Raw genomic sequence first — 19,762 nt, forward strand, 5'->3', positions numbered from 1 at the left:
TGTTCTTGAGTTGCACCTGCCGCCCCGTAGATACCTGTTGAGATCTCCCGCAGTTAAGGGAGAAGTGGACATCTGGCTTTTGTGTTTTTCATTGCATTTATATGACCTATGATGTTTTTCAAGTAAGCCAAATTTTCATAATGTGTTACTAATACAGGAATAATTATTTTCTGTAAAAATAAATGATAAAATCCTTAAATGTCAACCAGTTATTCACAATTTTCCTTTAAGGTGTCGAGATGTATCTGAAAAACCTTATATATAATACATAACTATTGCAATAAATATATATATATTACGACAATATACAACAAATTACAATGTCTTTAGTACATGTGCATCCCCCATGTATGCATTTACACACATCAAAACATATTTTTATCTCAAACTACACCCAGGAAATCATAGCCGTAATTCTAAGGCTTCTACTACAGTCAAAAGTCGTTAATCCGGACTCGTCGGGACTTCGGCGATTCCGGATTATCGATTTTTCCGAATTATAGATCATCAGTTTAAATCTGGTAAGATGGCATGCAGAAATTATAAAATTAAAAATATGAAACCGTAATTTATGAAATAAAGAACAATTATGATCTAAAGGGTATCAAAATTTACAAAAAAAAAAAATAATATTTATTCGTTAACTTTATTAAACATTTCTTACAATGTAAGTTGTTTAAGTTGCTTCGTTTTATGTGATAATACTTTCTCTTTAATTCTATAAACAGACATAATTTCTTCTTCAGTTACGAAGTTCCGCTGTTCAAGTCCTATAATTGCTGTGTCGAGAATACCGACTAATTTGTCAATCGAAATTTTTTCGTTTTCAATAACCTCTGTGTCACTTTCTTCACTATAGGAAGCGAATTATAATGACAAGTAATTTGATTTAAATCATATCAAAGACGAAGTACATCGAGATGAAATACTACAATTAGTAAGGAATTATAAGCCAAATAAAATAAAAATATCTGCCCTGAAGATAAGGATAGTGCTGACAGATCAACTTCCAATTCATTGCGCGCCGCGGCGTTTCCCTCCCCACCCCTGCCTCAGAACAGCGTGAAATTGATAAACAGATTTCGGAATGGTTAGAGAAACGAAGGATATGTCTTTATCCATTTTTTGCAGCAATTCCACTTTTTGTTTAATGGACTTCGAAACACACTTTCGCTTTGTAGATCCTTTACATATTAGTAAATATATATCGGAAATTCTATTTGACATAATCGAAAGTTCAAGCTTACTTTTACAAAATTGCTCTAACAGTCTGCAAAAAATAATAAGCCGGATCCAATTCGAAGATTAAGGAACAACGCAAACAATGCAATCTGCAACATTAACTGAATTAGATAATTTTCGCTTAGCTTATACCGTCCGTTATACATTAAACGCGCATGCATAAACGTATTATGCGCATGCGCACACGCATATTCGCAGCCGTAAACGTCTTACGTGCACGCGTCAACGCGCAGAAAGTTTGTAGCTTTGAGGTCCGGATTATAGATCATTCCAGATTATGGGTGTCCGAATTAACGACTTTTGACTGTATTTCTATTATTCTGTACTGCAGGTAAGAATGGAACTGTTTTGCTCTCTCTAATGTCTTCTACACAGTCCTAAATGAAGAAATCCACTGTAGACACAGTGAGCTTATGTGATTCAGGATGCCCAGGTATGTTCTCATTCCTAATAGTGTTCACATGGAAAAATAGTTCAGCAGTGTCATGCACGATTTCCCACCAGCCGTGACTTTGCGAGTAAAGCTCCAACAATTCCTGCAAATTTTCTCACCACACTTAATGATTATGACATTTCAATTCTATGCACACAAAATGGTGCCTCATCAAGAAATAAAATACTCTAAAAGGAGATATCTTGTTTAGGAACAGTCTAACATGCTGGACATAAAATGACTTTTTGTAGTCTATCAATAGGTTGACTGTGATGAATAAGACACAATTTATAACATAAGTCATAATGTTCTGATGAGACTTTCAAATGATTAAGCGCTTTCAGGGATGCTTGAATTTATGACTCATAATACAAAAGAGACGTTCTGGACTAAGCAACATAAACAGTCGAATTTTGTTCTCAACCTAGAGCCTACCTAAAACCTTTAAAAAGAATCTATTTAAAATACATCTTACTTATAAACAACTGTGAATGCTAAATATGCGAATTATTCAGTGCACTATGACCATAGTCTCCAACACATTAACCACTTCCCTTACAAATTTTTTTAAAAAATTGTCAAAAATCATCACATTTTTTTATTTTATTATTAAATACAACAAAACGAAACAAATCAAAATATGTAGGTTTTAATTTGAATTTTTTGAAGGTGTAAAAGCATTTATTTTTAATATTAGTTTACTATCCCGAGTTATCTCAGGCAAACGAAAAAAAGTTAAATATTAATCTTTGTATGATAGTTTTTGAAACAAGGGACAACACAGAGTGATACCCGACGTTCTATACTGGTATCTGGTCTCTTTTCTTACTGGCTTACTGCTGGAATCTCTTTCACGGGAGCACAGAGTGCACTGTCTCATTGGATTTGTTTTTTTTTTTTTTTTTATTATTATTATTATTTTTTTCTCCCGCCTCTTCATAATCACTATCTGAAAAATCATCGCTTTCGCTATCTTCCGTCATTGCCATTATTTTAATTTTTCCAACGCACAGATCCTTCTTTATACATTACTAATCCACAAGCCAACGTATACTATACAATAGGGAAACATGCGATCAGTCCCTCCAGTAAAACCGCGCAACCAACAAAATTTGGCAAACTGCCAATCAAAGCTGAATATTTCCTTTCATTTCCTCCAGACCGAGTAAAACCATGATAAAAGAAATCGTACTAACAAATTCTGCTTCGCCCGAGTTTTCTCGGGATAATAATTAACTGCAATATATACAAACCCGAGATAACTCAGGATAATCAGGCAAGCGGTTAAAGCGAGTTGTAATGCTTAAGTATCCATGCTTTGTCTTTTGGATTTATTAACTGCAGCCTAGTGCATCTTGCATAGCTAATTTGCCAATGCTGCTACCTGATAAACAAAATTTGAACAGCTTTGAATTTTTTAATTTTATAAATATGCTCCAAATACCACCGTAACATGTTCTAGACAGAATAAACTTTAGAACCACTGAAGATCTTTATAAAAACCTTGTATAACAAATGGCAAAACATCAGAAATCCTATATACCGAACACAACCTATATAGTGAATGGCAAAACATTATCTCACTTTCCAGTGTGTCGATCTTCCATTAGCAGGAATGGTTAGCATGGTTCCATTATGATGTAATGGTTTTGTTTGCAGGTTACCCACATTTTGGTATCATTTCAATCAGATGCTGGAAGAATGGCAAGCCACACTTGTTACACAATACTCTGAGCAAATCAGCCTTGGATTCATGAAACCTTATATGTTAGCAGAGATAGCTTAGATCTCATATTAAAATGTCTGGGAGATCATGAGAAGGGTGCAATATTCTAATAAATATTCTCTTTAAGTTGTACAAAAAGTGTTGAAAGATGTATAGGATCAGCCAGCACATTCTAGTAGCATGCAGTATTTCAGAACGTTTCCATATAATCACAAAAGTAACACTACCCTGAACAGAATCCACTTATTGAGAGGTTCATAGCCTCAGGTTATCATCCTTCTGTCAGCCCAATGCAATGGAAAATGAGATTAATTTGACCTTATAACTCAGTGCCACATTGCAGTTTTGATGTTCTCATCATAAGGCTATTAAGATGTGTCACACTAGCTTCTGCAGCCTACACTAGAGGCCAGAATTTTAGAAATCATTTGGAAAACGTGTATTTTTAAAATCTAATGGCTCACACACAACACCACTTGTTTTGGAATAATGGAAAGATAATTTAATTAAGATTGTAATGTAAACATTTATGTAGGATTTTTTTATTAGAACAGCAGTTATAAAGAAAAAACTGAATACCTAGAGAAAACAAAATACATAAAATTTCTCACCATGACAATTAATAGTGGCTTGGGTAACCCACAGCCTGAATCCCACCCTTACAATGCCTTCCCATGGAGTTAACCAAGATTATGAGCTCTGCACCTGTTATAATGTTAAACCAAAATTAAATTATTGTACCAAATAAGTCGATTTTATTGCTGAGTTGTTTCTGCCTAATAAGTTTCTTTAGTTGATGCCACAAACATTCAACAAGGTTAAGGTCTGAGCTTATTCCCAAGCCATTCCTGTGGTGAAATATGATTATCTTAAAACCGCTTCTACACAGCAACAACATTACATAAAGTTCACTACTGTTGAAATATAAATGCTTCATTGTCTTGGAAAAGATCACATACAGAAGGTTTCAGTTTTGACTTAAGTATTTCTTTTATGTATATTTGGGCATTTATATTTGAATATTACCACACATATTTTAGTCACAACTTTTGATGCCATACAAACCGAAGATCACAGCACTTATCATACTATATACTGATGGCATAAAGTATGTATTAAGAATCTCAGAATATTTGTAATCAGGATGCAGAAGTATTCCAATTCTTCTCCTTATGTTAAGGTTTCCAAAATTTTGGTCATTAATTAAGTCTGCAGCATACATTTTAAATTCTGCAGCTGAAACTAGTACTATAAGCATAGATTTGGTGTTATTATATGCAATTCAATCGCTTTCTAACAGCCAGGTTAGTCAACAATGAGCCTGATCATCAACGCCTTGTACGATGCATTATCTGATCGCAAATATCTTGAGTTATTGTATTTCAACAATAAACTCATGATAGGTTTGCAGACCTTTGTTATTTCAGAAGTAAAATGACTTACCCATCTTTTAAAGACAGTTAGTCAATTAACATAATTTCTCCGGTTGCCATATTTACCAATTTTAATTAGTTGCAAAAATCTTAAGGATGGGTATTTTGTAGCTTGAGTTACATTTAAGTATGCTACATTCTGTTCCAGAAGTTTCACAAGCGTACTTCCCAAAAATGCTGTTTTAAAAGATTTAAGTAAATCAATGAACTATCAATATATATATATATATATACTGAATTAAAAACTTAATGCTTACAACTAAAAGCGATATTGTCATTCTGCTTTGCTAGCATTTGTTCTAGAAAGCCAATCGTTTCCTTTATAGGTACTAATCACAACAAAATGTGTTTATAAATCAAAGATCACGATTTTTCTGACCTTGATCTAAGTTTACAAAAATTATGTTTGTCCAACAAGAGCAGATATGCATTTAATATGCTAGCATAAAATAACAAAAACCAGTGTATGATTTTCTATCCAAAGAAGACTGCTTTAATGATTTGGTAAGTTTTTGTACTTTTGCACTGAAATTTTTTAATTAATATTCAAGAATAAAATTATCATTAAATTTAAATTAGATATTTTATATTTTCTACCTCTCTTTATGTGGGTAAAGACAGAAAATAAAATTTAATTCTTAAATTACTCACAATGATAATTCTCTCTTACTGTACTAGTGCCACAATATAAGACATTTAATTCTTAAATTACTCACAATGATAATTCTCTCTTACTGTACTAGTGCCACAATATAAGACAATCTGAATTTTTCTTGAGCGTTTTCTCGGAATAAATAAAGGTGTGCTTATAATAATCCTCACAAATGTATAATCTTGATATTCTAAAGCATTGTTACATGAAGAATTAAATGATTTAAATATCATACACACCTTAAAATAAACTAAGTAAATGTGTTTTCTTAACTCTTAAAATACCTTCACACATGTTTTTAAATGACTTGCAGCTTTCACAGAAATGCCTTTTAATAAAAATATATTTTTTTTTATTATGTTTCTAAGACATTAGACATGTTTAAATAGATAAGTGCTATTTTTGCTATCATTGAGAATATAGTATAATAAAAGGTACAAGTAGTAAAGTTGAAAAAAAAAATCATTCAATAAAAAGACTGTGCACTTACAGAAAAATCATAAACATACCCCAAAGAAAAGAAACAGTGAAATTAAGTCCCTCTTTTTTATCTACCACAATATTTCTAAAAAATAAAACTTTTTCAAAGGAATATACAGTTTCTACAACTGATGTCCAAAATATATAGATTTGCATTACACAAAATGTTTATTTGCTTCTGTATTCTAAAAAATAAAACAGAAAATTTGAAAGCAGAGATTATAACAGAATGCATAGATCTACAAACTCATCACCTGAAATACTGTAAAATTACTAGCAGTTCTAAAAACAAAATTTGATCTTTAAAATTATTTGATTATTCCAAGAGAAACATGTTAGCAATTCATCTTAAGATCCCAGGTCTAGCAACATTCTATAAAGTAGAATGCTACACATCTCAGAAATTTAATAAGATCAACATTCAGATATTATTTAAACTAGCATTCAAAAATTATGGACTGGATATATGAATCCAGTGTTAACTACTAGTCAAACGAAATTAAAATGCTTTCTAATTAAGCATAAAAGAAATACAGAATTTTGAAATATTTTCATTCCCTGAAATTTTCAAACCAGCTTCCCATCCTGAAGATAGAAATGCACTCACAAAGAACTCTAAACAAACTACACACAGAGAAAATATTATCAAATTACTACTCTTACGAAATTAAATTATTTTAGAAATTGAAATTGTAAGTACCAAGAACATGATGGCATAGAATTTATTTTATTTAATAAAATAATGAGTTAGCAACTCCATAGAGGTTTAATTATTCTTTTTGCCCCATATACGACAAACTGGTCAAAATACAAAAATAAATCATTATGACTACTGTTGCACCTGAAACTCAGTGCCCCTCCCAAAGAGAAATAAAAAATAAAAAAAAGCAAAGGGTTGTCCAGTCAGCTAAAAACAGTACTCTAAAATTTATTTCAGTTATTTTTCAATTGTAGCAATGATTATTTTCATTATCACAATTTTTCAGCTCTAGCAAATGATTTGAATGAATCATATTTATTGGTAAGAATTCCATTGCTTCTAACAGCCTATAATGTAGAAGACCAATCTTAAATTCACAAATATTATTATGCAAAATACGCTTTGAACAAATTTTTCAATCACCTATCTATACTAGCAAGAGTTTAAAAAAATAAACTGTATAAACAAACGTTAACATTCATTCACTTTTACAATGCTAAAAGATTATAAAACATTTAATTTCGGACTACCAAAAATAACAAACATTTATTTAATTCAAAATATTTCAGATTTACTGAAAAAGGATAACTGCTAGCTTTTCTTTTTACAATAGAATTACTATATAAATTATTTTACACTATACAATTTCAGTTTTTTACCCATCATTTCCTTCCACAAATCTAAATATACCCTTCCTTAGAATTATGTTACAAAGATATTTATTTTTTAATTAAATGGAGTAGAATAAATTAGAAAGCAAGTAGAAAATAATTTACAGTCTTTTCAGAAACAAATAAAAGAATCAATAAATTAAATTTCTTCTTCTCTTTGAAACAAATACAAATTTTTCTTGGATGTACAAATCTTGGATTTAGAATCTGATGTCACATAGCTGTCACTGCTTTTTTGTCCGAAAATTTGATCCACCTAGAACACATGCACGGTAAGAATATTTGCATCTGAAAGCATAGTTTTACCTATTGCTCCTCATTTGATATAATTTTAATTCTACCCCCTTATCCTAAAAATTTGCCTTTCTCAGCATGGAAAAAAAGCCTCATTTTCATTCTATAAAATAATCCTCAACATCTGATATAATTTCATTGCACTGTAATACAAGCTTGCTTTGTAGCAATGTTAATCAGAAACTACGATTTGAAACAAATGCATTTTAACATTTTTATATGAATATGCATAATGTGGCAAAATCGGTTAAACTTCCCAATTTAAATTACTTTAAAAATTAACTCAAAATAGTCAAAAGAAAGAGACTAAGAACTATACAGATTAGCAACTTATATTAATGATACAAAGCTTATTTATCTCTAACATTATAAATTTGAAATATGCATTTAAAATATATTAACTTTAAGTAAAGAATGCAACCTAAATTATAAAACAGTAAAACCATACAAAAACAGTATTTCAAATATCATAATTGCCATATATGAAGCATGCTTCACATTGATTCTATTGACATTTTTTACTGGAAATTCTATCAAAATTATTTAAGAAAAAATAATTCTGTTTACTTCTCTTCTTTCATACACTGAAAATAACTTCAAACAACTATAACGAAGGAATCTACTTATTACAGCTAAGCATATAAATGGAAATAATCAAACATACTGGAAATATCAGAACGAATACTCAACTAAAACAGAAACTAGCATAATTTTGGAATCATATAGATAGTCTCATGTCTAATCATTTAATAAAGTCTTCTACAAAGACCCTTAGGTAGACTGCTATCAAGAGCTTTTTAATACAAAGTAAATTAAGTTTTAAAAATGATCATTATTTTTTTTTTAATTTATAAATTATAACTGTCTTGTGAAAGTTATCTGACAAGCAACACAGACAACAAGAGAGCTGAACTCTGGATAATCTATAACAAACTAGAATCATATTTTCGAAATATAAAACTTCACAATTTTAGAGGCCTTTTTTATTGTATGTTGCATTCAAAACACACTTCATATATACTCAGTATTTCAATAACAGAAATCAGATATTCTTGAATTATTTTAAATCTACATCACTTACATATTTACAAGAATATTAGGTTCCTACAGGATAAGAAAAACAACCTCAATCAATTCCCAATCATTTTATTTTTAGGAAATTACAATTATATATAAGCTCAGTATAGTAATATTTTCAATGTAAAATAAAACAATAATACTGCAATATATTCAGCTCAGGAAATTTCTTCTGAATACAAGTGAAATTAACTATAATATTGTCAAGGAACAAGTCATATGTACATGTAAACAAAGGCAAATCATACATTCAAAGGTGTTAATGACCAGGAAAGCCAGGCATTGGAAATGCAGATGCAAACTTTTCAACATCACTGCGCAATGACTTTATCTTAGCTTTTATGTCATCATCAGTTTCAAGATAGGCTTTAAATTCTTTGACAGTTTTACCTAAATAAAATCAGTATTTAAAACAGTTCAAATACAAACATAGCTAATTTTAAATTAAAATAAAAATGACAAAAATCAGTTGTATGTTGAAAGGGGGGAAATAATATTTTACAAATTATTAAATTAAACTTTTGTACCTAATATATACATATACTACCTGACAAATGGCAATTAATGTGCATGCATGGTTTTCATGCACAATTTTTATAAAAGATATGAAAAGCAATTAGACTCACTCGCACTTACAAGAAAACCTATTTAACAAATTGATTATCATGGAAAGAATTCCAAAAACTTGAAATTTAAAACATTTTCATTTAAACACCTATTTTACATATTTACTTGTAATTCATTACTGTAATATAATTCATAAGAAGCAGACAATCTCACAGTTAAGTATATGATATAAAGCTGTTTGTGAGTGTATTATTTTTGCCCAGTGCATGTGAGAATGTCAGCTCTTCCAGTACAAGAATAAAAAATTTAAAATACAGAGAAGCAAAGACAGATAAATATGAAATTCCCATTTATTTCCTACAACAACCACTGCTCTTAAGAATACGGTTATAAAAATTTAAGAATATGGTTAAGAATGAAGACAACAGAAATAAAAACAAATTCCAATTTAAAATGCTAAAACGTTTGGATTATAGAAGCATTTTTGTTACTTCTAAGAACCAGTTTTCCTATTTTAAAACCTTTTTATTATCGTGGAGAGGGAAAAGAGAAAAAAAATCATTTTGTTCAAGGTTATCTGAAAGAAAAAAAAAAAAAAAAAAAAAAAAAAAAAAAAAAAAAAAACCTTAGACAGTTACTGTTATTTCTTTCCCAGCATACAGTAAAAAGAGGGTGGCTGAAAAAATTCCACAGTTCCTTGATGAAATATAAAATCAGTTAGAAACATGTTCTCATTTTCTGCTATGAAACTAGTTAGTAAGCAGGGGCATCTCTGGCTATGTTCATACACGTTTCATAGTTTTAGTTAGCCTTTTTTATTTACATTTTTTAATGAAAACATCATGTAAAAAATAAGACTCTTTGCTGGGAAGGAATGATTTTTCTCTTGCTATGCAATGAAAAAAAAAAGCTATTCATATTAAAAATTATGCATCCAGTCCTGTGTAAATTTCAGAAATTTTCCAAATGCAGCAAATAATTTTAAAACACAGAAATATAATTTTTCTGGTTATTTATAATTCCTAAAGAAAATAGAAAAGGGACAGAAAGCTAGCTGGTGTTAAAGAAACAATATTAAAAAGATTTTCAGTTGCCATACTTAAGAATAGTTATGTCAATAAGGCAATTTTCTTGATAATAGCTGAAAAGGTTGCAGAAAAAAAATCAGAATTAACAGATTTTTATGTAGCTGATGGATCGTTAAAGCGGTGGAAAGACAGAAAAAATATTGTTTACAAAACATTATAGAAAGCATAAGGCTGCAGCTTCTCAGCTAGCATCTTTATGGATTATTCAAAGTTTTGCACTAATATAATAGTGGCATAATAAAGCTTTTCTCGTTAAATTTTCAATACTCACAAACTGGGATATAATACTATATTTTAACATACTCACATTATTAAAAATATATACCTAGCTAGCATTCAGAAGTTACTTTTTCTACAACTTAAGTGTATAAATAAATAATAATAATAATGAATAAAATAATAACCAATAAAACCCTTCAATATTGACAAAATAAAAATTCTTCAAAAAAAAAGAAAAACTTGTTGTTTCAGTGAAATAAAAATTCAAAGACTGTTTGGCTGATAAATAGAAATTCTAAAGAATGGCTGCAGTGACAGAGAGGAAAGTGCTGCCTACTGCACTGTAAGTGTAACTAAAGAACACGGAAGGTAAGGAAAGATTCTGGATGTGTCACCGCTAGGTTCTAAAGAACATCAGAAGTGAGGTTATCGATAGTATAATTTAGTATAATATTTTTAATCTGCCTTATATTTGTCATTCTCTGTACATCATCTGTGCTGTATTTAATATCATGAGTAAAGTTTTTGCATGTCTCAATGAAATTACTGATCAATGCAAACCAGAAGTGTGCCAATGGTGGTGATCCTATAGTTAACAAAAAAACCAATGACAAAATAAGAATTTCCTTCAACAATAATCTAGCTCATCCTTTGATACAACTGATAAAAATGAACTTTATTTTATGCCATCAAAATACAACATGAATTATTCCTTTCAACTAAGAAATTGTTAAAATATTTAAAACTCTGTATCACTCAAGGTTGAGACATAAAATTCGCAATGCAACTGTTCAAGAGAATGGATCTATTTTTCAAAGAAATAAACAAATAACTTGATGTTATTCATATGATTAGAAATGTATGGGAAAAAGTTTCAACCACAAACATTTTTAAGTGTTTCCATAAAGCAAAATCTTTACAAAGATTAGGAAAAGCAGCAACACATTAACATACTAGATTAGTAATATACAGTCAAATACTGATAATCCGCCAACTCCTGAAATCCCCGTTGCCTCTCAAAATATAAACATTCAGTTTATAGGTTCTGGAAACTGCAACATTGAGTATGAAGTATCGAAGAAAAAATACTTACCAAATAATGACATCATAATTACCGAATAATAATGAGTCATAAGGGAAATACCAAATTATTGACATACTGATAAAAGTTCCCCCCCCCTCTAATCTTCATTGAGGTAAGAAAGCAGACGATTCACTCAACTCTTCTTTCAAGTTCACGATTCACGTTGTTGTATTTTCTGAGCTTTGTTATTTCATGAGATTATTTAGTGCTGCCTTTTTTTAATCTGGATATTTTGTGGATAAATTAAGAATATTTTAAATTTCAGCCCTTTTTAATACAATTACAGATAAGAAATGCACTCATGATTTTACTGGTTGCAACGTTGAAAAACGTAAACACGTTGCATTGACGGTAATGCAAAAAGTGCAAATTCTGCAAAAGATGGAGACAGGTGCATTTTATAGCAGAATCTTATGGAATTGCGATACAATTGTGTATAATATACAGGAAAATAGAGAAAAGCTTTTGAAATTTTACAGCAACAGTGATTCTAACACCGGAATCCGAAACTGGAAATCTTTGCACGAGGCGAAATCGGCAAACCTCGATGCTGTGTATATATAATACAATGAATAATATAATCAGTTTATATATAATAATAACTTAACATATATAATAAGTTATTGCAATAATGTATATAATAATTTAATTAAATGTATCTAATATGCCTTATTTATTTTGCACTTTTAGTCTGAATATTATGATTTATCTTTTCTGTCCTGAAATCCGCAAAACCTCTGGTCCCAAGCTTTGCGGATTTCTGGACTTCTACTGTATTAGCAAAAGATGAATTAGAATCAACATTCAACAAATATGCTTGCTCTCATGAAAATTTACAAACTGGTTTAATAAAATATGGTTTCTAGCAATATTTTATTTGCTTATAAAAAGTGATAATTATTCACAAACAACATTATTGTTCATTCACAGTTGGTGTAATTATTTTTATCTTGTACACTAATAAATTTATTATGTGATCAATTTTGGAAACTAAGTCAGTTGTCGTTTTCAGTTAAAATACAAAAAAATATTCAATTTCATCTCCTACTACAAAGTTTTCTGCATCTCCTTTCATTATTAAAAATACTATTTCAAGAATTATTAGAGACCAGGAAAAGTAGATAATTTAACTGAAAGAAAAAAAAATTAATTACACATATGGCATAAATGACAAAAATTTTAATAAACTTATTGCTTCATATACAAAAAAATATTCAATGCCCACTTGTGAAGTTATTTATTTTTTAGTGCTTAAATCCACAAAAGCCATGAAAGGAGTCATTTATTGCTTAAGACAAACATAAAAAGAATAATTGCAAGTTTTTTCCCCTTGCATTTGGATAAAAACAAGAGTAAAAAATAGATGAACAGCGAACTGATAAGCTTCAAGCATTCAAAATATTTGTTTTGTATATGCAATGTTGACCAACCAGTGTTGAGGAGTAAAGTCACTGAGCACTGGTCCAGGGTTTGAATCCTGACAAACGGGCTTGGCTGCATGGCCATTTTCATGGTTTTCACCATGTTTAACATGGATATAAGCCAGAGTCGCTTAAATGGGCATCCCTCCCTTGCCATGTAGTGCCTAATATTGGAGTATGTATTACAAATAATCCATGTAATGTTTGAGCTCAAATACTTGACATTCACAACATACAAAAAGTAAATTGTTCATTATAATTAAACATTTCATGAATGAAATGGTATCATTCTAACTAGTCTTTTAGAAAGCATGTCCGGAATAATTAGCTATTCTTAATCTAAACATATGTACAATAAGCAATATCTAATGCACCAAACTTTCTTACCAGATTTCTTTTTCACTTCTAGTGCTATTTTCACAGCTTGATCAATGAATTCTACAACCTGTTCAAAGTCTTTTTCTTTGAAATTCCGAGATGTAAGAGCTGGCGCACCTAGAACATTAAAAGGTGACAAAATGTACAGCTTTTATAACCTCATAAAACAATCTATGTTTGCTTTTTTATAAATCACTGAAAGCTTATTCCTTAACACAGATACAAAGAATAAAAAAATTATACTGGATAAAAAAAAGGCCCATTCAAAAGGATCTACGGTAATGCTTCTTAATGAAGTGCATTTCTTAAACCTTGCAGAGATTTATAATGCAATTTGATACACAGCATGACTTAGGTTTATTAAAATATGGTTAACAAAATAGTGCAAGTGTGCAATGATGAAAAAAGATAATACTCAAAATGTCAAAAGCAATAAATCTCAAGCAAGTGAACCAAAGCAGCCTGCTGGCATAGAAAACCTAGATTACAATATGGAAATAACAAAAGTAAAGTTTATACAATGTTGGAGAGTCCAATGTTGTCAAATGCAGGATACTCCTGAAGTATTGTCTCTTTCCATCAGATGATTTTTCCAATATTTACTGCAAACTTCTGCATTCTTGCTCTTCATCTTGATTACCATGATGCCTCAACAGTCAACACAGTGCATTTTATCAGTTGACATCATATCAAAGACATTTCATTAATGGCTTTCTCAAGGTTTAACATCAGCATAGTGATGTGCTCAAGTGGTACAAAGAATATACAGAACATCCCAATGCAAGTTTAAATTATCCACAAATAGCGAATGTTATGGGAGATTACCACACTGCATTTGCAACAAATGTTAATCCTCATACTCCCTCTTCAAACATCCACAGGTACTTTCTTTGCATAGAATAATGTCAACAAGATAGCTGTAAACATGCTTAACTAGTAGTGCTTCTGTCTTGTTTGAGTACAATGTACAAATGCAGCAACATACAGGTGAAAAGCTTCAAGATGCATATCTGGTTCAGCACACTGCAAGTCTGTGCTTGGTGTCATGGTATGGGATGGCATTTTTTAGGATTCTTGGAGTGTTCCAAGAATATTAGTATATTATACACTTTTAAATGAAATTTGCATTAATAAACCACTTAATTCCTAGAAATGCACTTAAAACCCCAGTTTTAGATCAAGATTTTCATATAAATGAATATTTTTATACATTATGCAGCACATACACAGATATTCATTACATAGTACATTTGTAAGAAAAGATTGTTCAGCATCACAATTTTTTTGTTGGAATCAGTTGGCATACAAAGCAACTAAATTTAACTTCAGAAAATTAGTTTTGGGCATAATTCAGAAGTCTAACAAAATATAAGGTCAAACAATTCAAAATTCCTTTTGGAATGGAATTACTTTCCAGTATAATTTTATAGAAATTATAATAGAAGGTAAAATAGAAATTATTTAAATATAATTTAACAATTACAATAGAAATTAGAAAATAATGAGGAAAAAAAAAATCAAATTCGTGGATTTATTCCACATCTGTAGAAAAATCTGCTATTCATATCTTAGAAAATCCCATAAAATTGATGGAACTATGTGCCACTATAAAGTTACTGCTCTTTCACAAAAAGCTACTGGGAAAGTTGCTGTTGGTTTTAGTAAATAATCTTTAAAAGTCAACAATACACAGATGAAGTGGTTACGCCCACTGTAATCCTTTCCATAATTGGCATCCAATGTGAAGTGCTCCAGCAGGACAACACACAAATATACACTAGCCATGTGGTTGAAACTGCTCTGCAGACTATGCATAATCTTGCTCTGGATGATCAAGAATATATATACCACACAGGAAGACATCTGTTACTTTCCATCACAAGAAATGCCTTCCTATTTCAACAGATTTAGGAATTATCCTGGGCTGGTTTTTAATTCAAGTTGACTACCATAAAACTTCATCTAATCTTTAATTCAAGTTAGTAATTTACAAGTGGGGCCATTAGCAGTCGAGCAGACAAAATTTGCAGAACGCTGGTAGTTCAATCCACAGTTCCAATTCTGGTGAACGTGCTAGCTGAATGGCCATTTATGTGGTTTTTCCCCGAGTATAACATGGAGTATCAGTCAGTTTCTCTTAAAAGTCCTCCATGGAGCATCTCTCCATTCAGCAGACACTTATGTGTGCATCACTAATCAATAAAAAAAACTGTACAACAATATGCCACACTGGATAACCAGCTGTTTAATATTTATGATGGATCTATCTCCATACAGATGTTTGACTACCATTTCCATGCAAGATGATATTAACATTAGCAACCTGTGTAACATAATGAATACTACATAACACATGAACATGCATATAAAATCAGTTCCATTGTGTTACAAATATTTCAGGCCTTTGCATATCATATAATTTGTATAACCCTTCTGAGAATTACCTTGCTTCCAATAGAATGTGCAATTCCATACTTGAATAAACGTAGAATACACCACTGATACAGCAACTGTATGAATTGTAAGTAATAATTTTGTGTTTTATTCTTCAGTTGAGAAATACATAGAATATACCATTTAAACTGCAATCTTATTTGATATAAATGTTAATTATTAATGAATTATTATTGCTTTATACAGAACATACCCAATCTAACTCCACCAGGAACTAAAGCAGATTTGTCCCCAGGACAAGTATTTTTATTAGCTGTGATATTAGTTTCATTCATAACACATTCTAACCGTGCACCATCAAGTCCATTAGGTCTCAAATCAAGCAACAATAGATGATTATCTGTTCCACCTAAGGAAGGAAACATAATATTATTGCTTAAAATGGCATTAATTTTTACTAAAAAATATAAAAACAAGACAGTAAGTTATATGTTCTACTGCAATGTTTGTTTTAGGTGAACCTCTTAAATAAGCATAACACATACTTATTTTCCAAATCAAAAACAGGTTTATTAATTCAAATAATAAACTGGCAAAAAGAAATGAATGCATAAATTAAAAACTTTTTTTTAAAGTACAATCTTTCAGCCTTCTTTGAGTTAATTTCCAAACAACATGTTAAAGAGAATTTTTTTTTCTCTGTTTTGCTACAGAAGTCACCAGTTTACACAGAACTTACTTAACAAAAAGCATTAGTACAAATACTAACCAGAAACTAAAGTATAGCCCTTCGACATCAAGGCCTTAGCCATAGCTTTAGCATTTTTTAAAACTTGTTGTTGATACTCGCGGAATTCCGATGACATAGCCTTTAAACAAAAATTGCTTTATTAAGGAGATTTTAACATAACCACAAAATAATTTAATGCTACATATGTTTTTAAAAATATAAAACACTCATGATCCTAGAGTCATAGTATATATCATAATACCTGTTTTAAAGCTACAGCAACAGACGCAATAGCATGATTATGTGGTCCACCTTGCAAACGAGGAAATACGGCAAAATCTATTCTTTGTTGAAAATCATATTTTATTTCTTTCCCATTCTTGTCTGTACTTTTGGTTCCTTTGCGGAAAAATATCATGCCAGCCCTAAAAAATTCAAGTTTATTCAATTACATTCTTACTTTATACAGCTCAAAAAATAAAACTCAAATTTGTACACTTTAATCCATTAAAATATGTTTGACACTCTGCACATATTAGTGACCCAGGCATACATAGTTTATGAAAACAGCAAGAACAGTTAAGATTATTCCTGTTCGTAAAAAAGTCCAGGTTTACTTATAATTTAAAATTATTATGATGTGTTATCAAGACAGATTACTATCAGCTACATTAATTGAATTATTTCTGAAAAATCATTGTAGAGGTAGTACATTTGACTGCGGTAACCATATTGACCTCCATGTCAATATTAAATATTAGAAAATGCTGGAGAAAATTCCTAACCAATAAATCAAATTACACACTTTAGCACATTTTTTTTTTCTTTTTCTTTTCTATTAATAGATAATGTCCAAACTTCTTAAGCAGTCCTCTCTTCTCAAATGTAATATTTTAGATGCAAGAAAAATCAGACTTTTGATTCTTTTCATGTGTCAGAATTGTGATTTTGTTCTGTTGGACAGAATATAAATCTCTTTTTTAATTCTCTTATCAAATATCTCTCCCATTCACGACCAGGGAGCGCATCTACCATCTTCCAGTCTATGACGAGAAATAAGCGATGGCATCCCATTTGAGCCTTAGGATACAACCTCTCTAGGAATTGAACACAATGGCCAATCACTCCCTATGAAAATATTTATTAAAACACTGAAACACTCATACAGCATATGGCAATCTGGAACTGATTGACAAAATAACAAAAGGGCTCAAATTTTCAAAACCAAGACAGAGACATGAAAAATTGAAGGATATACATACAAAATTGCTAATTAAAAAAAAAAAAAAAGAAAAAAAAAAGAAAAAAAAAGGGGGAAGACAGAAAGATTTGTAAATGACAAAAACAACATTTTGAACAGGTTTATAAATACAAACACTACTGACCCATTAAATATAGAGGTGTGTGTGTGTTTTTCCAGAAGGATGAAATGCCAGAACATTAGCTCTGATGGCATTTTATAAGACTGAGGCCCAAAAATGGAAAAGCAAATATTTATGTCACATCAGATGTAGTTAATGAAGACCTTACAAAATGTTGAACACAATTTAGACTTTCAAAAGCATCCTGGATGATACAAAGTAGCTGCAAGTTAAGATCCTAAACAGAGGGAGTAAAAGACTTATAGAATGCAATTATTTACGAATTAGAAATTATCAATTCCATATAAAACATTTACAAGTATACTGATGAATAGAATGAAATAGTCAACTTTGAGATTTTAAATAAACAACAGGCTGATTTCAGAAGCAGAAAAGGCATAGTCAGCTAAATCTTTATTCTATAAAATGCAACTGATAAATGCACTGAATTTAATGCAACAGTATATCAGTCTTTAACAGACTTGGCAAAAGCTTTCGACAAAATTAATACAGATTAAGGAAACTAAAAAAACCCATAATGCTCCTGCTAAAATAAGTAGAGTAGATGCTTGAGTTTGCTTCATGAAAGGAATTTTAAAGCACATCACCTACATTAATAAGTAAAATAAAAATAACTAACCTGCCACCTCTAAGTGTTTTATGTGTGGTTGTAGTGACAACATCTGCATAGTCAAATGGAGTTGGAATAACACCAGCAGCAACAAGACCACTGATGTGAGCAATATCAGCAAGAAGAATAGCTCCCACAGCATCACAAATCTAGCCAAAAAAAAAAAAAAAAAAATTCAGAATATTGAAAAATTAAGCATTACTTTGCATGGAAACTTAGCTTTGAAGTGAAAAGTTTAGCAGCGTTTACTACTATTTGAAGATTTTCTCTCTACTATTTGATTTTGTAGTAAAAAAAAAGTGCTTCTTATAAACATTCACAAAACTGAAAAATTTAATAACCATAAAATAATAACACAAAAATTTTAGGTATACATATACCATATATTCCAGGCTATTATGCATACTGGTGTATAATGTGCACCTGTATTTTCAAACTACATTTTGTATTTTTTAGGTATATTAGTCATATAACGTGCACCATTTTCGTTATGATGAAACCTGAAAGATACATGTGCGATGCTGTTATCACTTGAAGTCATAAATTTGAAGATTTTTCGCAGGTTTTCGTTCAACGGCATATGAAATTGACAAGCAATAAGGGGACAATATATATATATATGGGGGAAATGCTGGAGGAAGTATGCAAAGAGGGTGGGTTGTGTTTAATGCAGGTGAGCACAAGAATGTTATTCTAAAGTTTTGAGAAAAGGGGAAAATAATCTAGGGATAAGAATGTATTTCCGACCTGAATGAATTCGCACAATCAGGAGTCAGATGTTTTCTCCTTCTGTAGTCATTTGAAGCCGTGATTTTGAAGTGAACAAAGAATGCTTTAGTCAATTGCATTTGCTTTAGCTGAAATACAGTTGATCTAGAGTAGAATTTAGTAATAAATATGGCTGCTGACAAACAAACGATAGTGCTGGTTTAAATGCCAATCATTCAGTTTGTGAAAGAAAATGTAAATCATGCTGCAGCAAGTATGTTTGGCATTCGTGAAAGTTCCATACCTGAGTGGAAGAAAACAGGTATCACTGTAATTAATATGCTAAAGAATAAATATGCTTTGTGGAAAGAACTAATGAAATGCCCCATCCTAGAAAGAAAGTGTTGCAAACTTGGTCCTAGAAAATCACCAGTAAAAGCATTTAGGTACATGTAGAAATCAAAGTTGTGAAT

The 19,762-nt window shown here is 30.6% G+C and overlaps 2 protein-coding genes across 3 annotated transcripts in view; one reads left to right on the forward strand and one right to left on the reverse strand.

The window, feature by feature from the left end:
• LOC118185019 (poly(rC)-binding protein 3-like) overlaps positions 1-5,948 on the forward strand; it is a 263,776-nt gene extending 257,828 nt beyond the window's left edge. Inside the window, exon 13 of the mRNA XM_035354794.2 lies at positions 3,335-5,948. Coding sequence (XP_035210685.1) covers positions 3,335-3,461 — 127 coding nt within the window. The 3' untranslated portion in view covers positions 3,462-5,948. The remainder of the gene's footprint in view (positions 1-3,334) is intronic.
• Positions 5,949-8,761: 2,813 nt separating this feature from the next.
• LOC118185018 (serine hydroxymethyltransferase, mitochondrial-like) overlaps positions 8,762-19,762 on the reverse strand; it is a 58,268-nt gene continuing 47,267 nt past the window's right edge. For both annotated transcript variants that reach the window (XM_035354786.2, XM_035354787.2), the window contains exons 7-12: positions 18,591-18,730; positions 16,852-17,014; positions 16,629-16,728; positions 16,113-16,268; positions 13,475-13,582; positions 8,762-9,098 (exon numbers count right to left, since the gene is read on the reverse strand). In XM_035354786.2, coding sequence (XP_035210677.1) covers positions 8,968-9,098; positions 13,475-13,582; positions 16,113-16,268; positions 16,629-16,728; positions 16,852-17,014; positions 18,591-18,730 — 798 coding nt within the window. In that variant the 3' untranslated portion in view covers positions 8,762-8,967. The remainder of the gene's footprint in view (positions 9,099-13,474; positions 13,583-16,112; positions 16,269-16,628; positions 16,729-16,851; positions 17,015-18,590; positions 18,731-19,762) is intronic.

Source organism: Stegodyphus dumicola, chromosome X1 (genome assembly GCF_044657685.1).
Source record: "Stegodyphus dumicola isolate Sdum_Otavi_A_Nest chromosome X1, ASM4465768v1".
NCBI lineage: Eukaryota > Metazoa > Arthropoda > Arachnida > Araneae > Eresidae > Stegodyphus > Stegodyphus dumicola.